At 37.8% G+C, this 20,211-nt stretch overlaps 1 protein-coding gene across 2 annotated transcripts; it reads right to left on the bottom strand.

Moving 5' to 3' along the window:
• Positions 1-3,132: 3,132 nt before the first annotated feature.
• Positions 3,133-17,500, bottom strand: TWF1 (twinfilin actin binding protein 1). 2 transcript variants are annotated; one of them, XM_072765498.1, is made up of 10 exons: positions 17,348-17,500; positions 14,933-15,010; positions 11,636-11,814; positions 10,562-10,657; positions 9,150-9,254; positions 8,295-8,315; positions 7,401-7,526; positions 6,820-6,970; positions 6,537-6,658; positions 3,133-5,329 (listed from the first exon to the last, which is right to left on the bottom strand). In XM_072765498.1, exons 1-10 carry the CDS (start codon positions 17,370-17,372, stop codon positions 5,159-5,161), a joined length of 1,074 nt encoding a protein of 357 aa, XP_072621599.1. In that variant the 5' UTR covers positions 17,373-17,500; the 3' UTR covers positions 3,133-5,158. The 2 variants fall into 2 exon arrangements, with proteins under 2 accessions (XP_072621599.1, XP_072621600.1); XM_072765499.1 differs by lacking the exon at positions 8,295-8,315.
• Positions 17,501-20,211: the final 2,711 nt, after the last annotated feature.

The raw sequence follows: 20,211 nt of genomic DNA, 5'->3' as shown, positions 1-20,211 counted from the left end.
CATTCAATATTCTTTCATGGTTAATTCACTCACAAAAAATAGAAGGCAACATCCTCAACCTGATAAAGCACATCTACAAAAAACAAACAGAAACAGCACATTATATTTAATGGTGAAAGACTGAAAGCTTTTTCCTTTAAGATCAGGAACACAGGGATGACCACTCTTGCCACTGCTGTTCAATGTTGTACTGGAGATTTTAACTGGGCTTTCACACAAAACAAAAAAAGTGGGGGAAGGTAAAGGAAGAAGAGAGAAAGGGAGAGAAAAAAGAAGGGGGTAGCAAATGGGGATGGGGCTGAGGGGGATGGGAGTGCGTAAGAGAAGGGAAGGAAGGAAAGGAATCCAGGCTGGAAAGAAAGCAAAACTATCTATTTGTTGATGACATGTCTCATTAACAGAAAACTCTAAACAATCCACATGTACAGAGGGGGTAAAATCTATTAGAGCTAAAAAACAAATTTAGCACAGTTGCAGTATACAAGATCAACACATGAAAATGAGGTGTATTTCTATACATCAGCAACGAGCAATCTGAAAAGGAAACTAAAACAACTTACAAGAGCATCAAAAAGAATAAAATATCTAGGAATAAATTAATACAATAAACGCTACAAGTTAAAAAAACTCTACAAATTGTTGAAAAAATTAAAGACAAATGGAAAGTCTGTTTATGGATTGTAGTGCTTGCTTCGGCAGCACATACACTAAAATCGTTTATGGATTGTAAGCCTTAATGTTAAGATGGCAATATTTTCTAAATGATCTAGATTCAGTAAAAGGTTAAGTAACTTCTTCCTAATGCTCATTGTATTAAATTGCAGTTGTCCACTCTTCCCTACAAATGTGCTCTTTGTGTTATGGTTTTGTAGTTTTTCTCATCAAGAAAAGTTAGACCTAGGATACCCTTGTAACTTGCTCTACTCGGAGATCCGTGGGTGGCTCAGTGGTTTAGCACCTGCCTTCAGCCCAGGGCGTGATCCTGGAGTCCAGGGATCGAGTCCCACATCGGGCTCCCTGCATGGAGCCTGCTTCTCCCCTGCCTGTGTCTCTGCCCCTCTCTCTATGTCTCTCATGAGTAAATAAATAAAATCTTTAAAAAAAAGTAACTTGCCCTACTCAGTAGAATGCACCAAAAGTGATGTTAGAGTTCTTAGCCTGGGCGTCAAGAGTCCTTGGGTACTCTCTCTCTCTCTCTCTCTCAACGCTGCCACTGCCATAAGAACAAGCTTGGGCTAACATACTACAGACGAGAGACCATGCGGAGCAGAGACAAGTCATCTCAGATAATAGCATCACCCTAGCCCAGCCTCCCTGTCAGGTGACCACGATACACAAGAATGCGAGGTCAACCAACTGCAGACTTGTGGGAAATGTTCTAAACCACTCAATCTTGGGGATAGTTTATGGTAGGATAACCAGTTCAGTCACTTAGCCAGTAAGTGGCAGCATCACACACACATTGACACAAAGAGACGACTTGTGTTGTTTCATCCATACAGCTTGGTGATTGGAAACTAAGAAATATAATTTCACTCAAACTCACAGCTTGTCTCTTCCCATTAAGCGTCCAGGGTTCAATAAGGAACTACAGTCTGGCAAATGCTGATGGTGGTAGAATAGCACTGGCTAATAAATAGAGGCTGGTCTTGGCCCTTTCCAGAGCAGTCTGCTGAATGAAGATCCCCTTTGGAAGACACCTGCCACTGGATCAGTGGACACTAGTCTTCTATAGTAGGAACCATGGTTCAGAGGACAAGAGGCTCTGTTCGTGCTAGTGACATTTGCTCTGACCAAAGTGCAGTGCTGAAGGCCAGAGCCGCTGTGCTACCTACCACTGCTGGAGTGCACTTCTTTCCCCACTGTTCTTCAAGGAAAGGTAAAATCTGTCATTTTCTTCATTTGATAAAATATCCACTATGTCTTAGACACTGTTTTAGGTGCTAAGGATGTCACAGTGAATAAAAACAAGGCCCTTCCCCACCTTGAGCTTGTATTTCAGTGGAGGAGCCAAACAATATGCATAAATATGTAACTCCTGAATGCTGTGAATTAAAAGGAAGGATTAAGGTGAGAGGGATAGGGCATATACTCAAATTTGGATGTCTGGGAAGACTTCTCTAAGATGACACTTGAGCAAAGATCTGAGTTAAGTGGAGGAAGACATGTAGACACTGGATTAGTAATCCAGTGTGGGAACAGTACATTCAGCGCTCCTGAGGCAGCAACATGCTTGGTCTAATTTCGTTAGCAAGCGGCTAATGAACTGGAGCCAAATGACTAAGGTGGAGAAAGCCATGGGCCAAGTCATGCAGAAGCTAACGGGCAACGAACAGCAAGAACCAGATTTTATTCTGTAGGAGACGTTACCTTTATTGGTAACTACTCTATAGCAGCACACAGTGTGAAAGAAGTTTGTTGACTGGATAGAAAAGAGAAAAAAAATTTGTATCATAAGGCAAACTGTAACCAGTCATGGCATGACTCATTTATGAAACTATGGAATTACTGCATCCACCTATTTTATCAAAATCTCTGTATATAAAGCCCCAGAATCAGTACTTTGTAAAACAAAACCTCTTATCCTTATAATGTATGGCTGTGTATGCAAAGGATATGTACCCAACTACAGTATGTGTCTCAGGCTCATTATAGTTCTAAGTAGAAAGGTCTTAAAGTTAACTTTGAACTCTATTTACAAGTTTCTAAAATCAGCCCTTTTAGGGACGACTTTCCATCTTTTGTAATTTAACTCTAATAAAAAGATCAGTTTGGTAGTGAATTGTACATGGAGCGCATTAAATAGCTGTTGGATGGGTGGCAAGTATCTTAAGAGTTCAGCAACAAGTATGTTGGTCACTATTGTTCAGGGGTGCTTTTATCACAGTAGTAACTGTGTAACTCATGGCATTTTCATTATTGCTGCAGCAGTAGGAAAGTTCTAATTTAAATTAAGCACTCTGTTGACACAACATGTGTAGGATGCAAAATATTTGAAATCCTTGATTTAGACAGGTGAATTAACAAATGCATAGATCAATGGGATTTCTAACCTACTACCAGACATTGCATTATGCAGAATTATCCAAACATTAAAAAAAAAAACCTTATGCTAGAAAACTTAGTACACAATTTAAAGAGAAAAAAATTTATTGCAATATAAAATGCACTTTTATAAAATGTCCACAGAAGGCATGTAATTCTTCACTGCTATATAAATTTACTGGGAATACTTTAATCACCTTCTATTGTTATGATGATGTCACCTAAAACATCCTGTAAACAATGAGTTATACTCTATAACAAATGCATCACTGATTTTCAGCAATCTTGGTTTAATAATAATTAGTTTAAGACTATATAATCACATCTATATTCTGGAATGTCCATTTTCTTTCATGTAGTGTAGAATTTAGACTATAATTGCACATGAATGGTACAGAAAAACATTCACTACCAAATTAATTTTATACCTTCATGACAGGTTTTACATTCTTTCTGATTGAAAATACAGCTTCAGCTATGGTCTGCAATGCAGCTCTAGGATTCTCAATGCAGTAGTGTGTGTGTGTGTGTGTGTGTGTGTGTGTGTGTGTGTGACTGCGCGCACACGTTTGTGTGTCTATGTGGGCACCCATGAAACAACCTAAAGTGTATCTTTAGTAAACAAGTGCAACATTACTGCCAATCACTTTGCATGTTTAAATAGTACAGTCTGATTATTTGTAAACAAACAAACCCCACACAAATACCCTTAACTCTAGAAAAAAAAATCCTGTCAACCCATAATTATTCTAATAGGCTTTACTTGAACACACATTGAATTTTTGAAAGGTGCATATAGTACCTTAGATAATAAGGTATAAAATGTGTTTCATATTTTATACTATGAAATGTGCATTTCTAATGTTTTATGCAGCATAAAGTTTAGATCAAGAAATTCTAAATCCTGGATCCCCACAGTTCATTTAGAAAACTCCTCAAAGTTATGGCTCTTGCAGCAGGTTTATCAGATTTAACATGACGAAGTGTCCTAACTCCTTCCCTATTTCAAGTATCCAAAAAAAAAAAAGGCTCAAAATTTCTATGGGTTGTACTGAAAATGCAAACCTTTAAAACAGTTAAATGTGCTCTGAAATAAGATATAAATTGAAACAAGATTCCTAAGTGTTTAATTTGTGTTAGGCTGATTAAGTACTAGGACTTTCAAACAATTTTATGAAATCTGCGTATTTGCTCAAAAGTAATAAAGAACATAATAATCTGCCTATTAATATATGGTTCTGGAGAAAAATCAATCTTGATGTTTAAGACTTTTTCAACATTATTGACTTTAGTTTTTTTTTTAATATTAATTTAATATTCAATCTGAACATAAATATTTGGCCTCAAACTACTTATAATGGAATGACTTACTTTTGAAAATGAAACTTTTTAAAGCACTAGAAAGAGAAAACTAAAGCTGTTTAAATGTCTTTCAACGTCATCAGAAATCCTGCAGTATAGAAAATATATGGTACCTTTAAGGTTTCAGAATGAACTGATCTTCTGAAATTTTAATGCCGTTTAAAAAACCAAAAAAGTCAAATAGAAAAGACTGCTGCAATAAAGCACGGTTTCTAAAAGTTGCAGACATGATCCCACATCTGAGAGCACTGCTTCTCAGAGTCAGCAACGTTTTACCTTTACCTAGGCACACTAGGTTCTCAGCTGAGAAAATAATCTAATCTGGTCCTTAACATATTCATTTAGTGGTATGAATACTTTAAGGTCTTTCTCCCTTCAAGAAAAAACTTGATGTCCCACTAAAAAGTAGTAAGGAGTGTATCTTATTTTGAGACATTAGACTTTCTGGAACTGGCCCAACTGTATAAAATTTTAAGAAGTGTGTGAAAGTATGGAATCACTATTACTCTGTGAAAAGAGTGTGACAAAATTAAACATCACTATGTTGAACGCTTTTCTAGCTGTAACTCAAAAATAGAAATCATGAGTCTTCTATAACCTTAATTTTAAAAACACACAGAAGTGAAAAGTGCTATTTTTCAAAAAGTACAATTTTCCCCCTACTATGTATCAACATGGAATGATTTCAGTTCTCCTGTACTAAAAGCTGGACTTTTAAAAAACTAGTATTGTAATGCTTAATATAATGACTTTAATCAGCAGCGGCTTCACTTTCAGCTGGACCCCTTATAAGTCTTCGAATTCCTCTTTTTCCTGCAGGACCTTTTGGTTTTGCAAAACTTTGCTTATGTGCATGCTGCTTTGGGTGTACTTCTTCATAAAGGAAGTCTGCTGTCAACTCATCCCCATTGTCTATCTCAATCTGTAAGAGATGGAATTGGTAAAGTGTGATACCATACGAAAAAGACAACATTCAAAACCTAGTGCAAGCATGGTGCCAGTTTTCAGGTGTAATAAATACGTAACACCTATTCTAGCAGGAGAGTATCAAGGACCGTATGTAAATAGTTTCACTTTCACATTTTTGGGGAGGGAAACCCCTCCCTGGGGTTGTGAGTTGCCTGAACACATAATCAGCAATAATCATTTTCTATTTGGTTCCTCTTTCTTCTTCTACCTAATATATAAGAAGCCACCACTATATTCTCAAGTTGCTCTGCTTTGGTACACTATACATATCCAAGAAACATTACTCATTAGTGCCTTTGTTACTTGAGTCACTTGAAATTACTCTAGAACAGGGCCAAATTTAACCCAAATTAAGAGGTGCTTTACATTTTTACAGGGCTATAAACATAAAATAATAAAGCAAACAAGAGTATGTAACAAAGACCATATGCAGCCTGGTGAAACAGAGTATTTACTATCTGGTCTTATAGTAGAAAAAGTCAGTCATAAAGGGTTAGTACCCAATACACTGGCAGTTTGTAGGGATGTGTGTTTTAATGGGTTGAAGGGTTCAAGAATAAACCACATCTTTACCCACGCCTCATTTGCATTTAAGAAAATAAATTTAATTAAATTGGTAGCTTAGCTCCTCAAATGCAAATGTTTATGCCCATTCCCTCCTTACTCAACAACTAGATTCTCAACCATCCCATGGTTCAGTTACAAATGAAGATTCTAGTTCCTTATTAATAGCAAGTGTTGAGACAAGCACAGGTATGTAGATCTAGCAGCACTGTCCAGAATTTTCTGCAATATGGAAATGTTCTCTAAATTCTGCACTTTCCAATACAGTAGCCACTAGCCACTTGTAGCTACAAACACTTGAAATAGGGTTAGTGTGATTAAGAAACTGAATTTAAATTTTATTTAATTTTAATTTATATTTAAATTTAAATAGCCACATGTAGCTTAATGGCTGCATATTAGCACAGATCTATAAGGAGCCTGGAGCAATGATAGATCTTCCCCAGGCACTTAGAGTAAAGGAGACCCTGAAGATTTATGTTGAGAACAAGAAAAAAATATTTTCATTAATAAATCATGATACATCATGAACTACATGAAAAAGACAATAAAGATCTAACAAATACTGAAATTTAAAAATAAATAGGTAATTTTACCTTTCTAATGACATCCATTTGTAGTTGTCTTTCTACAATTTCTAGCAGAGGGCTCTTGCAGCTAGAATATAACATCCGTTCTCTTATACTGCATGTGTATCCAGGCATTGAATAAATAAAAACTGTAAGTCAAAATAATAAATACAATTAGCATTACAACAATTAAAGCAAATACTAAACTTCACAGAATTATAGCTAAGTCTTCCGGGCAAGAGTGAGAATACAGTATTAAAATACCAAAAAGCCAACTGAAAGTAACATGTTAAAGCAATATATTATATACCTATGGACTCCAAATAGTCTCCTTCATGGGAATGTTTATACAGGAAGAAATGGTAACGTGCTGAATCCTTGGGAATCCTCTTTGGCAAATCTTTTAGTTCTGTATTTGTTGTGTTGGCCAAAATTATAATTTCATTTTTTATATCTATTTCCTGTCAATAAGAAATAGCTTCATTAAAACAGATACACAGCAATTTAAAAATTGTAATTAAAAAAACTAGCAGAGGGACGCCTGAGTGGCTCAGCTGTTTAGCGCCCGCCTTCAGCCCAGGGCGTGATCCAGGGGTCCTGGGATCAGGTCCCATGTCGGGCTCCCTGCATGGAGCCTGCTTCTCCCTCTGCCTGTGTCTCTGCCTCTCTCTGTCTCTCTCATGAATGAGTAAATAAAATCTTTAAAAACAAAACAAAACAAAACAGAACAAAAAAACCTAGCAAACAAGGGGAAACTTATACAGGTTTGACTTTTCACAGTGAACATATATTGTCTTGAACAAAACAATTTTAAATCCATTAAAAATAAACCTTATATGAACCATGAGACACCAGAAAGAACTGCCATTTCATAATTATCATGTCTCTTACCAATTGCACATAGTTGAGCTGTCTGTTACTTAATTTTTCCAAAGCCTGAAAAGCTTCTCGAGAAATAGGAAATGCTACTCCTTGTAGTGTTTGATGCTTAGTGTCCACACCCACGTCAGTTTGTACCTAAGAATGACAAATTTAATTTATTGAAGTTTTAGCACTTAGCAGTGTCATACACCAAAGATAAGAAACCCAATCTCTATCAAGTGTCATTCCACCCTTGCCCATTCTAATATGACTAACACTTAAAATACTATAAACTTAAAATGTAAGTAATTTCTCACATTTGTTCACGTTCTGCTAGCATTCTGTCAACATGCAGAGTGCATGACACATCTTTATGAAATGCTGGGAGTGAATATTTGAGTGAGTATGCAGTGTTAGTGGGGCTTTGGGGGAGGTTGTTTATATGTTTGGTTTGGCACATTTGCAATGAACTATATAAGTTCAAGTTTCAAGTGTCCTCAGATTACAAGTTTTAATTACAAAATTTTATTTGATAGAATTTATGAACATGTGGTATATTATGTGATTTGTATCAAACTTTACTTTGTTCTGTTAGACATAAAATGCAACACAAACACCATGCATTGAATTGAAAGGAGTACGAACAGTATACAAAGACACAACACAGCTCAACAAATTATATACTACTGCAGAAGTTCCAGACTCAGGGCTTACATTACTAAGAACATGGGAGGGCAAATACTAGAAAAGAGAACTTCAAGAAAGCTTTCAATGCACATGTTTTAAGACTTTTACAGGGTCTCATTTGCAGTGTTGCAACAGAAAGTCAAATAGAAATTTTACTTTTAGAAAAACGAATGGAGATTCTACAGCATAAATGATACTGGATAATGAAAACATCATAGAACATATGCAAATGCATACCCCAATACGATCCTCTGGGCTCTGATTGCAAGGAATAAAACAAACTATCAAACTTGTAAAAAAAAAAAAAAATCACATAAAAATCTTCACTCAAATAACTTGAGTTAAAATAATATAAAGATAGATCCTTGCTATCAGGTTAATATGAAATAATATTCAATCACTTTCCAGACTGAATCCTATTAGTCAGTTACTCAGACTAATGAATAGTGTTTCCTGCTACCTGTTCTTTCCTATAAGATCCCAGTAGAAACACAGTAGTTATTTTAACTTGTAATTAGAACAGCTGCAGTGAACACATTAGAAATATAAGCTGTAATATGGATGAAAGTTATTGACTCTAATATAACTGAGTTAAACAAATACTCAAAAAAAAACATCTCCCAATATACATATGCATCCAAGTAGTGTTCATAGAAGTTAATTTATAGAGCTTCTAGAGTTACTATATATAGCATTTACCTTTTATCCTCTTTAGTCACCAAACAAAATAATGTAATAAAATAGAACATAACAAAACAAACCTACTTTGGCAACCTCATTAGACATGATTCTTTGCACTAAATGGGTAACATACATTTTCCCGTTTATTTAGTATTCAATGTACAAAGTTAAAAAAAAGGTGTGCTGTCAACAGGAAGATATACTATTCTGTAACATAGATTACAAATACAGGAGGAAACTACTTATGAAATTGGTATGAATTTTAATATTTATTTTAAATTTTTTTCCTGAACAGTCTTGTCTCTAAACTATGCAGAATAAATGTAAGCTACCTAACTTACCTCTACATCTAATTAATTAAAAATATTTTTTCACTTAAAACCTTGCAAGAGTATCAAAACTGTAATTTACCTCATTAATTTTAATCTGTCGTAATTCTTCCTCAGCTGCAGTCAGTGGGGCAGGAGAAGATTGTGATAGCAAGTATTTTTTATATCCATTTAATGATACATCTTCCTGTAAACACAGAAATGGACTGTCATTAGTTATCCTCTGGAAGTAAAACCTCCATGAAGTTACTTTAAGAAAAACATTATTAATATTTTGATTGAAAAATATTACTATTTATTTTTCAAAAGTCCTGTATTGTACAGGTTTCAAAAAACTTTAAGGGGGAATATTTACATTTCACCTCCTAAGTTTTCCAATTACTAAATCTTTTGTATGAGTGTGATGGTGGTGATGCCAGTCACATTATGAACTTGGTCATGTTCAAGTTTACAGGACAATTATAATTAGCCTGGGGAAGTCTGCCCCATAACTATTCAATAATCAACACATTCAGATTCTGAATTCTCTATTATAATGATTTATATAATTTCTCTAAGCTATTCATAGAAAATGACTGTAGTTCTTATTTAAAGGAATAATATATTCTGAAGAGGTAGACTTTTTCATCAGAATTTTGTGATTTAGAAGACTGAGACTACAAAGAGTTGAGAAACCAGGCCATCTCACAATTACTGGTGAATAAGCAAAATATCCCCATCCAGTCTTGTGGTCTATCCACTAGGTAATTTTACTGTTGAAGAAACATTTCAGTTTTCTTAATTTTGTGTATATATGTATAAATACGTCTTTACCACATTAATTTTATAACAAAGTAAGTTCTTAATCACAATTTAACTAATTAAATGTATTAATTAATCAACTATCCCAATAAATTACACGCCTCAATGTTCCTGGCTTAAATAATATGCATAGTTACTGCTTCTACAACATGGGTATAAATGTCCAAAATATCTTAAAATTACTGTCTCTTTCAAGTGGTCTCTCATTTTACTGAGCCTGTTTCCTTTCCCTTAAAGTGAAACGGTTGAACTAATAAATAAGGCGTAGAACTAGACAATCTCTAAGGTATAGGATAGTTTCTGAAGACTAACAAAGGAGATTCCAACATATTTTAAAAAGGTAAATACACAGGACGCCTGGGTGGCTCAGTGGTTGAGCGTCTGCCTTCGGCTTAGGGCATGATCCTGGGGTCCCTGAATTGAGTTCCACATCAGGCTTCCCACGGGGAGCCTGTTTTTCCTCTGCCTATGTCTCTGCCTCTCTCATGAATAAATAAAAATTTTAAAATCTTAAAAAAAAAAAGGTAAATACATGTTTTAGTTAACTTGCTTATCATATGAAATATAATAACATTTTCTCTTATGCTTACAGATTCATTAGTCTGATTTCATATCAATTACTGATTACCCAGGAGTTCTTATATTGGTTTAATTGCAACATGTGAAATCCACATAAAAATATAAATTTTGTACCTTTACTGTTCCAAAGACTTCATCTTTAATGTGGCCACCTCCAAATTCCTTTTTCAGAGTTGCTCTTGTTGCTGCATACAACATTTTTTGACGAACCTAGTTAAGTTGTAATAAAGTTTACTTAGCAGTTTATAGATGAAAACTATCACTGCAAAAAAAGTACTTTCTGAATATATTAAAATCTTCAAGCACATTAAACATAAACTGTGATAAAGCTGAAGTGTATGGGCTGTAATATGCTGAAGTACAGGTGCACAAATAGCCATCATAACACTTCATCTATTAAGGTAGATTTCACTTTGTAATATGTCATATTTCACAAAAAGCGAGAAACTAAATTTTAAAAAATTACTCACTTTTCAAAGTATTCAATGAATTCAATGTTTTTTTAAAAAAAAAAACTACTTAAAATACTACTTTAAAATACGAAGAAGAAAACATCACTTGAAATGAAGTAACCTGGATACTGACATTTTACTCCAAGCAAATCTAGATCAGATGTTACTCAGCTGTTTCAGACTCAAATGTTCATGGCATACCTATGGCATATACGATTCTATGAGGAATACAAAGATGAAAACAACTACAATATCAACTATTATTAAAGAGTCCAATAGAACTATTGAAAACTACTATAGGTAACTGCCAACCAACAGGAATAGCTTTATGATACTGCACCGTCAAATCCAGTAGTCTGAATCAGTCTACTAACCAACTTTCCTAAAAGAAATATTGTGTGTTTGCCTACCATTTGAATGGTAGCTATTAATATTTAATGTAATTTTTTATTAGCTCTCAGAATTATTCAAAGTATTACTCTGAGCACAGTCATTTATATATAATTGCCAAAGATTTTTCAATTTAAAATAAAATAATTCTGTTGATTTCAAGGTCAAGACTTCTGAATCTAAGTACATTACTCCCAATTACCAATATAAGGATTTTCTTCATGATCATTCCCTTTCATGGGAAATAACTATTGCTTCTCAACTTTCTCTTGGCCTAGGAATATTTCAGAAAAAAGATCTCTAGCATTTAACATTAAGCAAAACAAATTACAAAAAAATTACTTACATGAGAATGATCTGGAGACCAGGCAATAAATATCCATTCATATCCCTGGGCATTCTGAGAATCTAACCTGAATAATATATAGCACGGTTGTTTGTCCTCCAGTAGGGGTAAAACAAAGGAATCATAATCCTTATCCCAGGAATCTGAAGGCTGACTATATGATCCAATCACAAGTTTCTCTACGAAGAACAATTTTTAAGACACATGAATTTTTTAAATACCAAATGGTAATGAAGAAGAAAAGAACTAATAACACAGTCATCTCCTATTATCATTCATATCAAGATGTTAAAAAAGAAAAGACTGCAACACAAAAAATAATTAAGGTATAAAGCATTAAAAACAGATACGGGAGCACCTGGGTGGCTAGTTGGTAAGCATCTGCCTTCCACTCAGGTCATGATCCCAGGTTCCTGGGATTGAGGCCCATGTTGGGCTCCCTGCTCAGCAAGGAGTTTGCTTCTCCCTCTCCCTTTGCCCTGCTTTCTCTCTTTCAAATAAAATCTTTAAGAAAACAGATATGAAGATTTTATGAGTAACATAGTAAAATGTTATATTTAAAAATGACAAGAAAGGAACATATGATACAATTTTATTCATATTTAAAAGTAAATAGTTGAGCTGGATGGTTGAAGAATGGCTGATTATAGTCTATTTTCCAAAATGTTTATGCTCTAAGTTATCAACAAAATATGTACTAAATAGGGCAGCCCCAGTGGCGCAGCGGTTTGGTGCCACCTGTGGCCCAGGGTGTGATCCTGGAGACCCAGGATCCAGTCCCATGTCGGGCTCCCTGCATGGAGCCTGCTTCTCCCTCTGCCTGTGTCTCTGCCCCTCTCTCTCTGTCACTCATAAATAAATAAAATCTTAAAAAAAATGTACTAAATAAGTATTATTGTTCAAAGACAGAATTTCTGAAACACTGAACTGTACAATAAGAAATATTAAATAAAACTAGGTTTAGTTTTATTTGGTCATATGTTGGTATTTTTTTTAAAGATTTTATTTATTTATTCATGAGAGACAGAGACAGACGGAGGGAGGGAGGGAGGGAGGGAGGGAGGGAGGAAGGGAGGGAGAAGCAGGCTCCACACAGGGAGCCTGATGTAGGACTTGATCCTGGGTCTCCAGGATCAGGTCCTGGGCTGAAGGCGGTGCTAAACTGCTGAGCCACCCGGGCTGCCCTTATTTGGCTATAAGGCTACAAATGAAAAATTTTGTCCAGAAGCGTATGTTGGTGCAGCCATTTGGCAGAATCAAGTTAAATTGTGAATGTTCTCTGCATAGAGAATCTTGCACATATATACAGAAGTGTTCACCACACCACTATAGGAGAAGAGTGGCAGCTGCAAGTAGCCTAAATGTTCATCAATAAGGGAATGATCACATAATTTGTAGCAAAGTTACATGATGAATTCATATTTAAAAATAATTGGTGGGGCAGCCCCAGTGGCTCAGCTGTTTAGCACCACCTTCAGCCCAAGGCCTGATCCTGGAGACCTGGGTTCGAGTCCCGTGTCAGGCTCCCTGTATGGAGCCTGCTTCTCCCTCTGCCTGTGTCTTGCCTCTCTCTCTCTCTCTCTCTCTCTCATGAATAAATAAAATCTTAAAAAAGTCAAAAAAATTTTTTTTAAATCTTAAAAAAAAATAAAAATAATTGGTGAAAAAAAATAATTGGTGAGCTGTCAAAAAATAAAATAATGTTTACAGAAAAAAGGATGCAGGATTCAGTTTACATGAACTTAAAAACTCAGAACAGCACTATAAGTTACATGAACTTAACTCAAAACAGCACTATGTTATCTACGGATACATATAAAAACACACTGCAGAAATATAAAAACTCCTAATATAGTTGCCAAAGGAAGAGGAGTCAGGAAGTGAAACTGTTTAAAGGGGATGCCCGGGGACGCCTGGGTGACTCAGCGGTGTCTGCCTTCCGCCCAGGGCGTGATCCTGGTCCGGGATCGAGTCCCGAGATCGAGTCCCGATCAGGCTCCCTGCATGGAGCCTGCTTCCCATTCTGCCTGTGTCTCTGCCTCTCTCATGAATAAATGAAATAAAATCCTTAAAAAAATAAAAAAAAATTAAAGAGGATACCCTTATTATCACAAAAATGTGAAGTTTAAAAAGAGCTAAAGCAAAAAAAAAAATTTAAATAAAAAATAAAAATAAAAAGAGCTAAAGCAAATATGATAAAACATTAGCAGTTAATTAAAGAGGAGATGGAAGTATTTATTTATTATTTGTAATTTCCTTACATAAAAAATTTTTCTCAGAACATAAAGTTCAGAAAATAATGAATTAGGAGAGTGTCATTTTCCTCTATACTGATCTAGTTAGACAAACTTCCATTTTATTCACTTAACTAGTCAGAAGTGATGGCATTTAAAATTTAGCTCAATATTCCTAAAATATGCTGCTTTACAGTATATGTTTATTCCTATCAAGAGTGGTTTTATAATATATATATATATATATATACACACACACACATATATACACACACACACATAACAACTGCATATTTTCAACCTGCACTAGTATTTTTAATATAGAAGTGGAAAATGGAAAGTAAATGAAATTTACTTCTAGTTTGTAAAAGAACAAGTTATTTTTCCAAAACGAAATATTTCCAGGTATTTAAGAAATTAGGTCAATGGAGTATTTTAAGATTTTCATTTGTGAGAATATTAATTTTCCAAATTCAAATATAGCCAAATTAAAAGATTCTCCCACCCAATCAATTTCCCCGCTAATAGAATTATTTTGAACAGATCAATTTGTAGTTTGTTACACTCTTAGGACTTTGTCCCAAAACAAGAAAGGGGGAATCATTTCTCCAGTACAGATTGCAATCCAGTGGAGAAAATGGGAGTTTGAAATCTTTGTTTCTACTTCAAAACTAACTTTACTAAGTAACAATTCTCAAGTAATTGTGGGGCTGGGAATCACCTGTCTACTGATTTCCATTCCAGAGATGGAAGCACTGACATTAGAAATGGGTTCTGATACAGAAAATGAAACACAAAGAAATACAAAATGTCACACCAAAAAGACATCTTTTCCGTTTCACTGAGAGTCAACTGCAGAATTCAGAGAGCACGCAGCGGCCAAAGGGACATGAACAAATGTACAAGATCCAAGTTGCCTACATGCAAGCTTTGAACTTGCTTTGCATTAATTAATAGTTCCAATCACTGACAACGGATTAGAAACATAAAAATATAATACTCAAAATATATATATATAATACTCAATAATCTAAGGACAAATATTTAAAAATGTATAACTAACCATTTTCAATAGATATTTTTAGAAGTCTGTATTTTCCATTTCTTGCTCTGGCAAAGATATCCTTAACATCTTCACTTGCTGTGGAAAAAGGTAAAGACAAGTAAACCCATTTTTTATACTTATGTGTTACTACTTTCAAATGCTATGAGAGGAAATGAATTATAATACAAAGAAAAAAATCTTGATCATGTAGCATCCCCATATCAGTAATTTAAACTATAAAACTATAAAAAACCATGGATACTGTATACAGCTAAGAAATATTAATATAGCTTAAAAGTATATTAACTCTAATCTGTTTTAGCTAAAGAATTCCAAAGCAGAAATAACACTGGGAGTGAAAATATTAAAGTTATTCAAATGCGATAGGGGTGAAAAAAACACCTGTACTGCTTTTGACTGAAAACCTTTCTTCTAGTCCAATTTCAGGGTTATAAAAAAGATTCAATAATTCATTTTTATATTTTCACATTAAAAACAGTAAATATCTGATATCCCATCCTGATTACGCAAAAAGTCAATAAAGTGCCTTCCAGCTTGCACTTCTGGTAGTATTTCTCTAACTCGTATCTCTCAAAAAGCTAGAGTTAAGTTTACTAAAGCAAATATATATTTAATAATCCTCGTGTTCCTAATAGAGCTTCAATTTCATTCTGGTTTCATTCTTGAGTTGTAGGAGAGCAAAAACAACCATGTAGGTCGTGATTGCTACCAGGCTCAAACACAAAAGTCAGTAACTACATATTTAAATGTCAAGCCAACTCAAAACAAAACAGGTGCTTTTAGGTCTGAGAGTATTTTGCTTGTGTTTGTGTGTGCAGGGAGAGGTGTGGGGCGGCCAGAGGCTCCCATGAACAAAACACAAGTAAACGTTCATCTGGGAAAAAAAATTAGTTGCTTGTGTGTTTTTTGTGCTTTTTTTTTTTTTGCTTGTGTTTTTTTTGTGTGTGTGTGTGTGCAGCAAAACACATTTTGCTTGTGTTTGTGTGTGCAGGGACAGGTGTGGGACGGCCGGAGACTCCTACGAACAAAACACAAGTAAATGTTCATCTGGGGGAAAAAATTAGTTGCTTGAGTGTTTTTTATGCCCCCCCCCCTTTTTTTGCTTGTTTTTTTTGTGTGTGTGTGTGTGTGCAGCAAAACACATTTTGCTTGTGTTTGTGTGTGCAGGGACAGGTGTGGGGCGGCCAGAGACTCCTACGAACAAAACACAAGTAAATGTTCATCTGGGGAAAAAAAAAATGAGTTGCTTGTGTGTTTTCTGTGCTTTTTTTTTTTTTGCCTTGTGTGTGTGTGTGTGTGTGTGTGTGCGTGCAGCAAAACACATTTTGCTTGTGTTTGTGTGTGCAGGGACAGGTGTGGGGCGGCCGGAGACTCCTACGAACAAAAAACACAAGTAAATGTTCATCTGGGGAAGAAAAGAAAAAAAAAAAAATTAGTTGCCTATTAACAGGAAGAGCGTGGGTTCGTATTACTAGCACTTGTTAAGTCCTGGCGAGTAACCCCGGGATATATGATTTGGTTGTGATGAGGGTGAGCGCCTCCAGACTGCCCACTGTCAGCCCAGGAAAATAACGGAGGTGCCGATGTACAGCTGCACGCCCCAGGTGCCCTCACGGGGTGGCTGAGGACAGCCCCGCGGATCAGCCTCTTCAGGTCCCGGGGGAGCGAGCGCCCAAGAAAGAGAGACCAACAGCCCATCCCGCACTCGGGACTTCCCCTCGGAGCACAAACTCAGGTTTCCATTTCGGAAGAAAACGCGGAAGAGTTTGGGCAGCGCCTTGAACGCGGGACGAGGAAGATTCCGGTGTGTCTCGCTTTACAATCAGAATCCTGCAACGGGGCAGCCCGGGAGGCTCCGCGGGTCGGCGCCGCCCTCAGCCCGGGGCCTGACGACCCTGGGGACCCGGGATCGAGTCCCGCGTCGGGCTCCCCGCGTGGAGCCTGCTCCTCCCTCTGCCTGTGTCTCTGCCTCTCTCTCTCTCTCTGTGTGTGTGTCTCATGAATAAGTAAATAAAATCTTAAAAAAAAAAATCTCCTGCAACGACCTCCTCTGCGCAGTGGAAGGAGGGAGCCCGGCCGCCCCCGCTGCCTCAGGTCTCCGCCGCCGGCCCGGCCCGAGGAAAGTTGGGCTGCGGGCAGGGGCGCTGGCGGGCACGCCCCCTCCGCCCGGGCCTCCTCGGAAACCCGCTGCCTCCGCTTCTGCCGATTTCCCGTCGGCCGGGAACGTGGCGGCGGCCGGGCCGGGAGCGCCGCAGGCAGGCCCCGAGCGCCGCGGGACCGGGCCGCCCCCGAGACCGGCTCCCTCCCCCCCGCCCGCCCCCCGGGGCTCTACTCCAGCCCTGCTCGTCTCGCAGCCAGCCCGGGGCCCTCCCGGGAGCCCCTGCCCCCGCGGGCCGCTCGGGGCGCCGTTACCTTGGATGCCGGTCTGATGGGACATGGCGGCGACCGCGGGCTCCCGGCTCCGGCGCTAAGTGCTGAGAGCGGCCCCGGCCGGCGCCTCCAGGAAGTGGTGGCTCCGCCGCCGGCCGCCGCGCGTCATCGGGCTGCGACCCGCGCGGCCGCCCCGCCCCGCCCAGCAAGGCCGACCGCGTCGTCGCGCGCCCGTGGCGTCAGCAAGCCGCGCCCCGCCTCCCCGCCGGTCGCGCTCAGCAGCCCGCAGGTCTGTAAGCGCGCTCTCCCGCGCCCGGGGTCGCGGCCGGGACACCTGCTCCTCGCGCCGCTCCGCCGCCGAGCCCGCGGGATGGCTTTGCCCTGCGCGGTCTGCCCTCCCCCGCCGACCCCGTCGCCACCGCCTTTCGCTAAGATGCTCAAAAGTGCAGATGACCTTTGTACCGAGCGTGCATTTTCAATTTTAAAAAGAAGTGCACTCAGTAGCTTCCTCAGTTCACTCTTCCCGTAACCGATACGATCTGAAAGGTCACTCCCTGCCCCATTTTTTAAAAAGAATTTTATTTATTTATTCATGACAGAGAGAGAGAGAGAGAGAAAAGCAGAAACACAAGCAGAGGGAGCAGCAGGCTCCGTGCAGGGAGCCCGACGTGGGTCTCTATCCCGGGGCCCCAGGGTCATGCCCTGGGCCGAAGGCAGGTGCTCCACCGCTGAGCCACCCAGGTGCCCCCCCTCCCCATTTTTTTTAAATGACGATTAATGTATAGGTGGTCTCCCAGCAAAATTTGCCACACTTTTAAATTAACCTCAGGCTGTTCATTTTTCTTTCTTTCTTTTTTCCCCAGTTGGGTACATTTAGAGACCCAAGTTTTCCTTTCCCTCCGTTCCGCAAAGACACAGCCATTAGAAGTGAGATTAGCTGACTTGAATAAACTCCTTTGTGGTCAGTTTTATCATCGCAAACGAGGATTGTTGCTCTGCTTTAGGACGGGGCGTTTAATCATCCCGATTATTCAGGATTCGTTTGGATAAATTTGTAAGACAGCAGCAGACAGTATTAAACATTCTTTCCAATTCTCTGCTGTCCAAAACACGTGTTTTCCTTCTCGAAGGTAATTTTATTTTATTTTATTCTATGATTTATTTATTTATTCATGATAGACATAGAGAGAGAGGCAGAGACACAGGCAGAGGGAGAAGTCGAAGGTAATTTTAATACTTTTGTACTGCTTTTTTAAGGGCTCCGAGGTTATAGCTCCCTTAGAAAACTGGGTCTTTTGTTTTTATGGCCTTGAACTGACGAATATACAAAATTACAATCGGCTTATCAACAAATATTCTCTCCAGCCAATAAGTGCAAGTTAGCAGAGTCACTCTTCAAATACAATGTATTTTTAGTCATTAACTATCAGGCTTGCAATTTTGTTTTTCATTAACTATCAGGCTTGCAATTTTTTTTTCCATTAACTATCAGGCTTGCATTTTTTTTCTTTTCATTAACTATCAGGCTTGCAATTTTTTTTTTTTTTTCTCTGCCAGGACCACAGCAAACGAGGTTGCTAAGTTCTGTTTCTTGTTATCTGGACTCTGTCTCTCAAACAGACCTTCATATTGTAGAATAAGCGAAATTTTGTCTGAGTTTTGTAACTTGTTTGGATTTAAGAAATGTGGGGAGAGTTTCATTCTAACCAAATTCTTCCTGACTCAACAGTTCTTTCTGATTTTCCAGTTTTGATTGCTTTGTTGAGCAGAGAGAAAATTGCAGAGTTCATCTTCAACTTTTTGACCGATTCATATCCTGGTGACTAGGGAAAATTGCCTAAGGAAGTTGGCGTCGCTCAAAAGTACTGATAAGGGGAAATAATTATCCCATGTTTATGCTTAGAAAAAACCATGGTATGATCAGCTCCAAAGAATAGGAAAGTCCAGTTAAGTGGGGTAGGACCACTCTGGAATGCACCAGAAAAATGCTTATCTTCTGGCAGTAGAGGAGTCTCACTTGAAAGCTGCAAGGGCCTTGGGTGCCTTGTTTTCAAAACAGCAAAGTTCTTCTGAGCAAAACATGGAATTTGAGAAGGGAAAATATTTGCTAAGCTATAAAAATCATGGCCAAAATGATCATTTTTACTGCCCATCAGTGTTTCTACATGGAGTTAAATAATTTCCTCTATTTTACTATTTTATGTATATGCAAAGAAAATGGATTTTCTTTAATGCTTTTATAGGATGTTTTATGAAAATATTTCTGGTCCATATTGACTATACACTTAAATTTCACTAATTTATTATGTATGATGTTTATTTCAGATTGGGTTAAAGTTTGGCATTGTACTAGCTTTGGAGAAATACATACAGTGCTACTGCTGTATATATTTTACCTGCGTAAGCAAACAGATTGTAGTAGAAATCCTGTTCCTTTGGTTAATCCCTCTTGCTTACATCTTTGATTTGAGCCCAGTCATGACTTCCTGCCTTAACTTAAAAAAAAAAATTCTGATCAAATACATAGAACATAAAACTTATCTTCTTCGCTATTTTTAAATGTGAAGTTCAGTAGCGGTAAATACGTTCACCCTATTTCACAACCAACCTCCAGAACTCTTCTTATTTTACAAAATTGAAACCCTGTGTCCATTAAACAACTCCCCTTCCAACACAGCCCCCAGGCTCTGGCAAAGAACATCCCACTTTCTGTCTTTATGATTTTGACTACTCTAGTACCACATGTAAGGAAAATCAGCTTTTTTTTTTTTTTCTTTTTGTGACTGGCTTATTTCACTTAGCATGATGTTCTCAAGATCTATCCATGTTGTAGCATGTACAATTTCCTTCCTTTTGACAGCTGGATAATATTTCATTGTATGTATACATCCCATATTTTGTTCATC

The sequence above is a fragment of the Vulpes vulpes genome, chromosome 8 (assembly GCF_048418805.1).
Source record: "Vulpes vulpes isolate BD-2025 chromosome 8, VulVul3, whole genome shotgun sequence".
Taxonomy (NCBI): Eukaryota; Metazoa; Chordata; class Mammalia; order Carnivora; family Canidae; genus Vulpes; species Vulpes vulpes.
Note: the sequence above shows the minus strand (reverse complement) of the source record. Positions and strands in the feature narration are given on the sequence as shown.

Excerpts from the sequence above, each read along its gene's own strand:
- TWF1 (XM_072765498.1), bottom strand. The coding sequence starts at position 17,372 with ATGTCCCATCAGACCGGCATCCAAG. Across the intron at positions 11,815-14,932 it reads AAAAATATCTATTGAAAATG|AGAAACTTGTGATTGGATCA; the intron begins GTTAGTTATACA and ends TGTTCTTCGTAG. Across the intron at positions 10,658-11,635 it reads GGTCTCCAGATCATTCTCAT|GTTCGTCAAAAAATGTTGTA; the intron begins GTAAGTAATTTT and ends CAACTTAACTAG.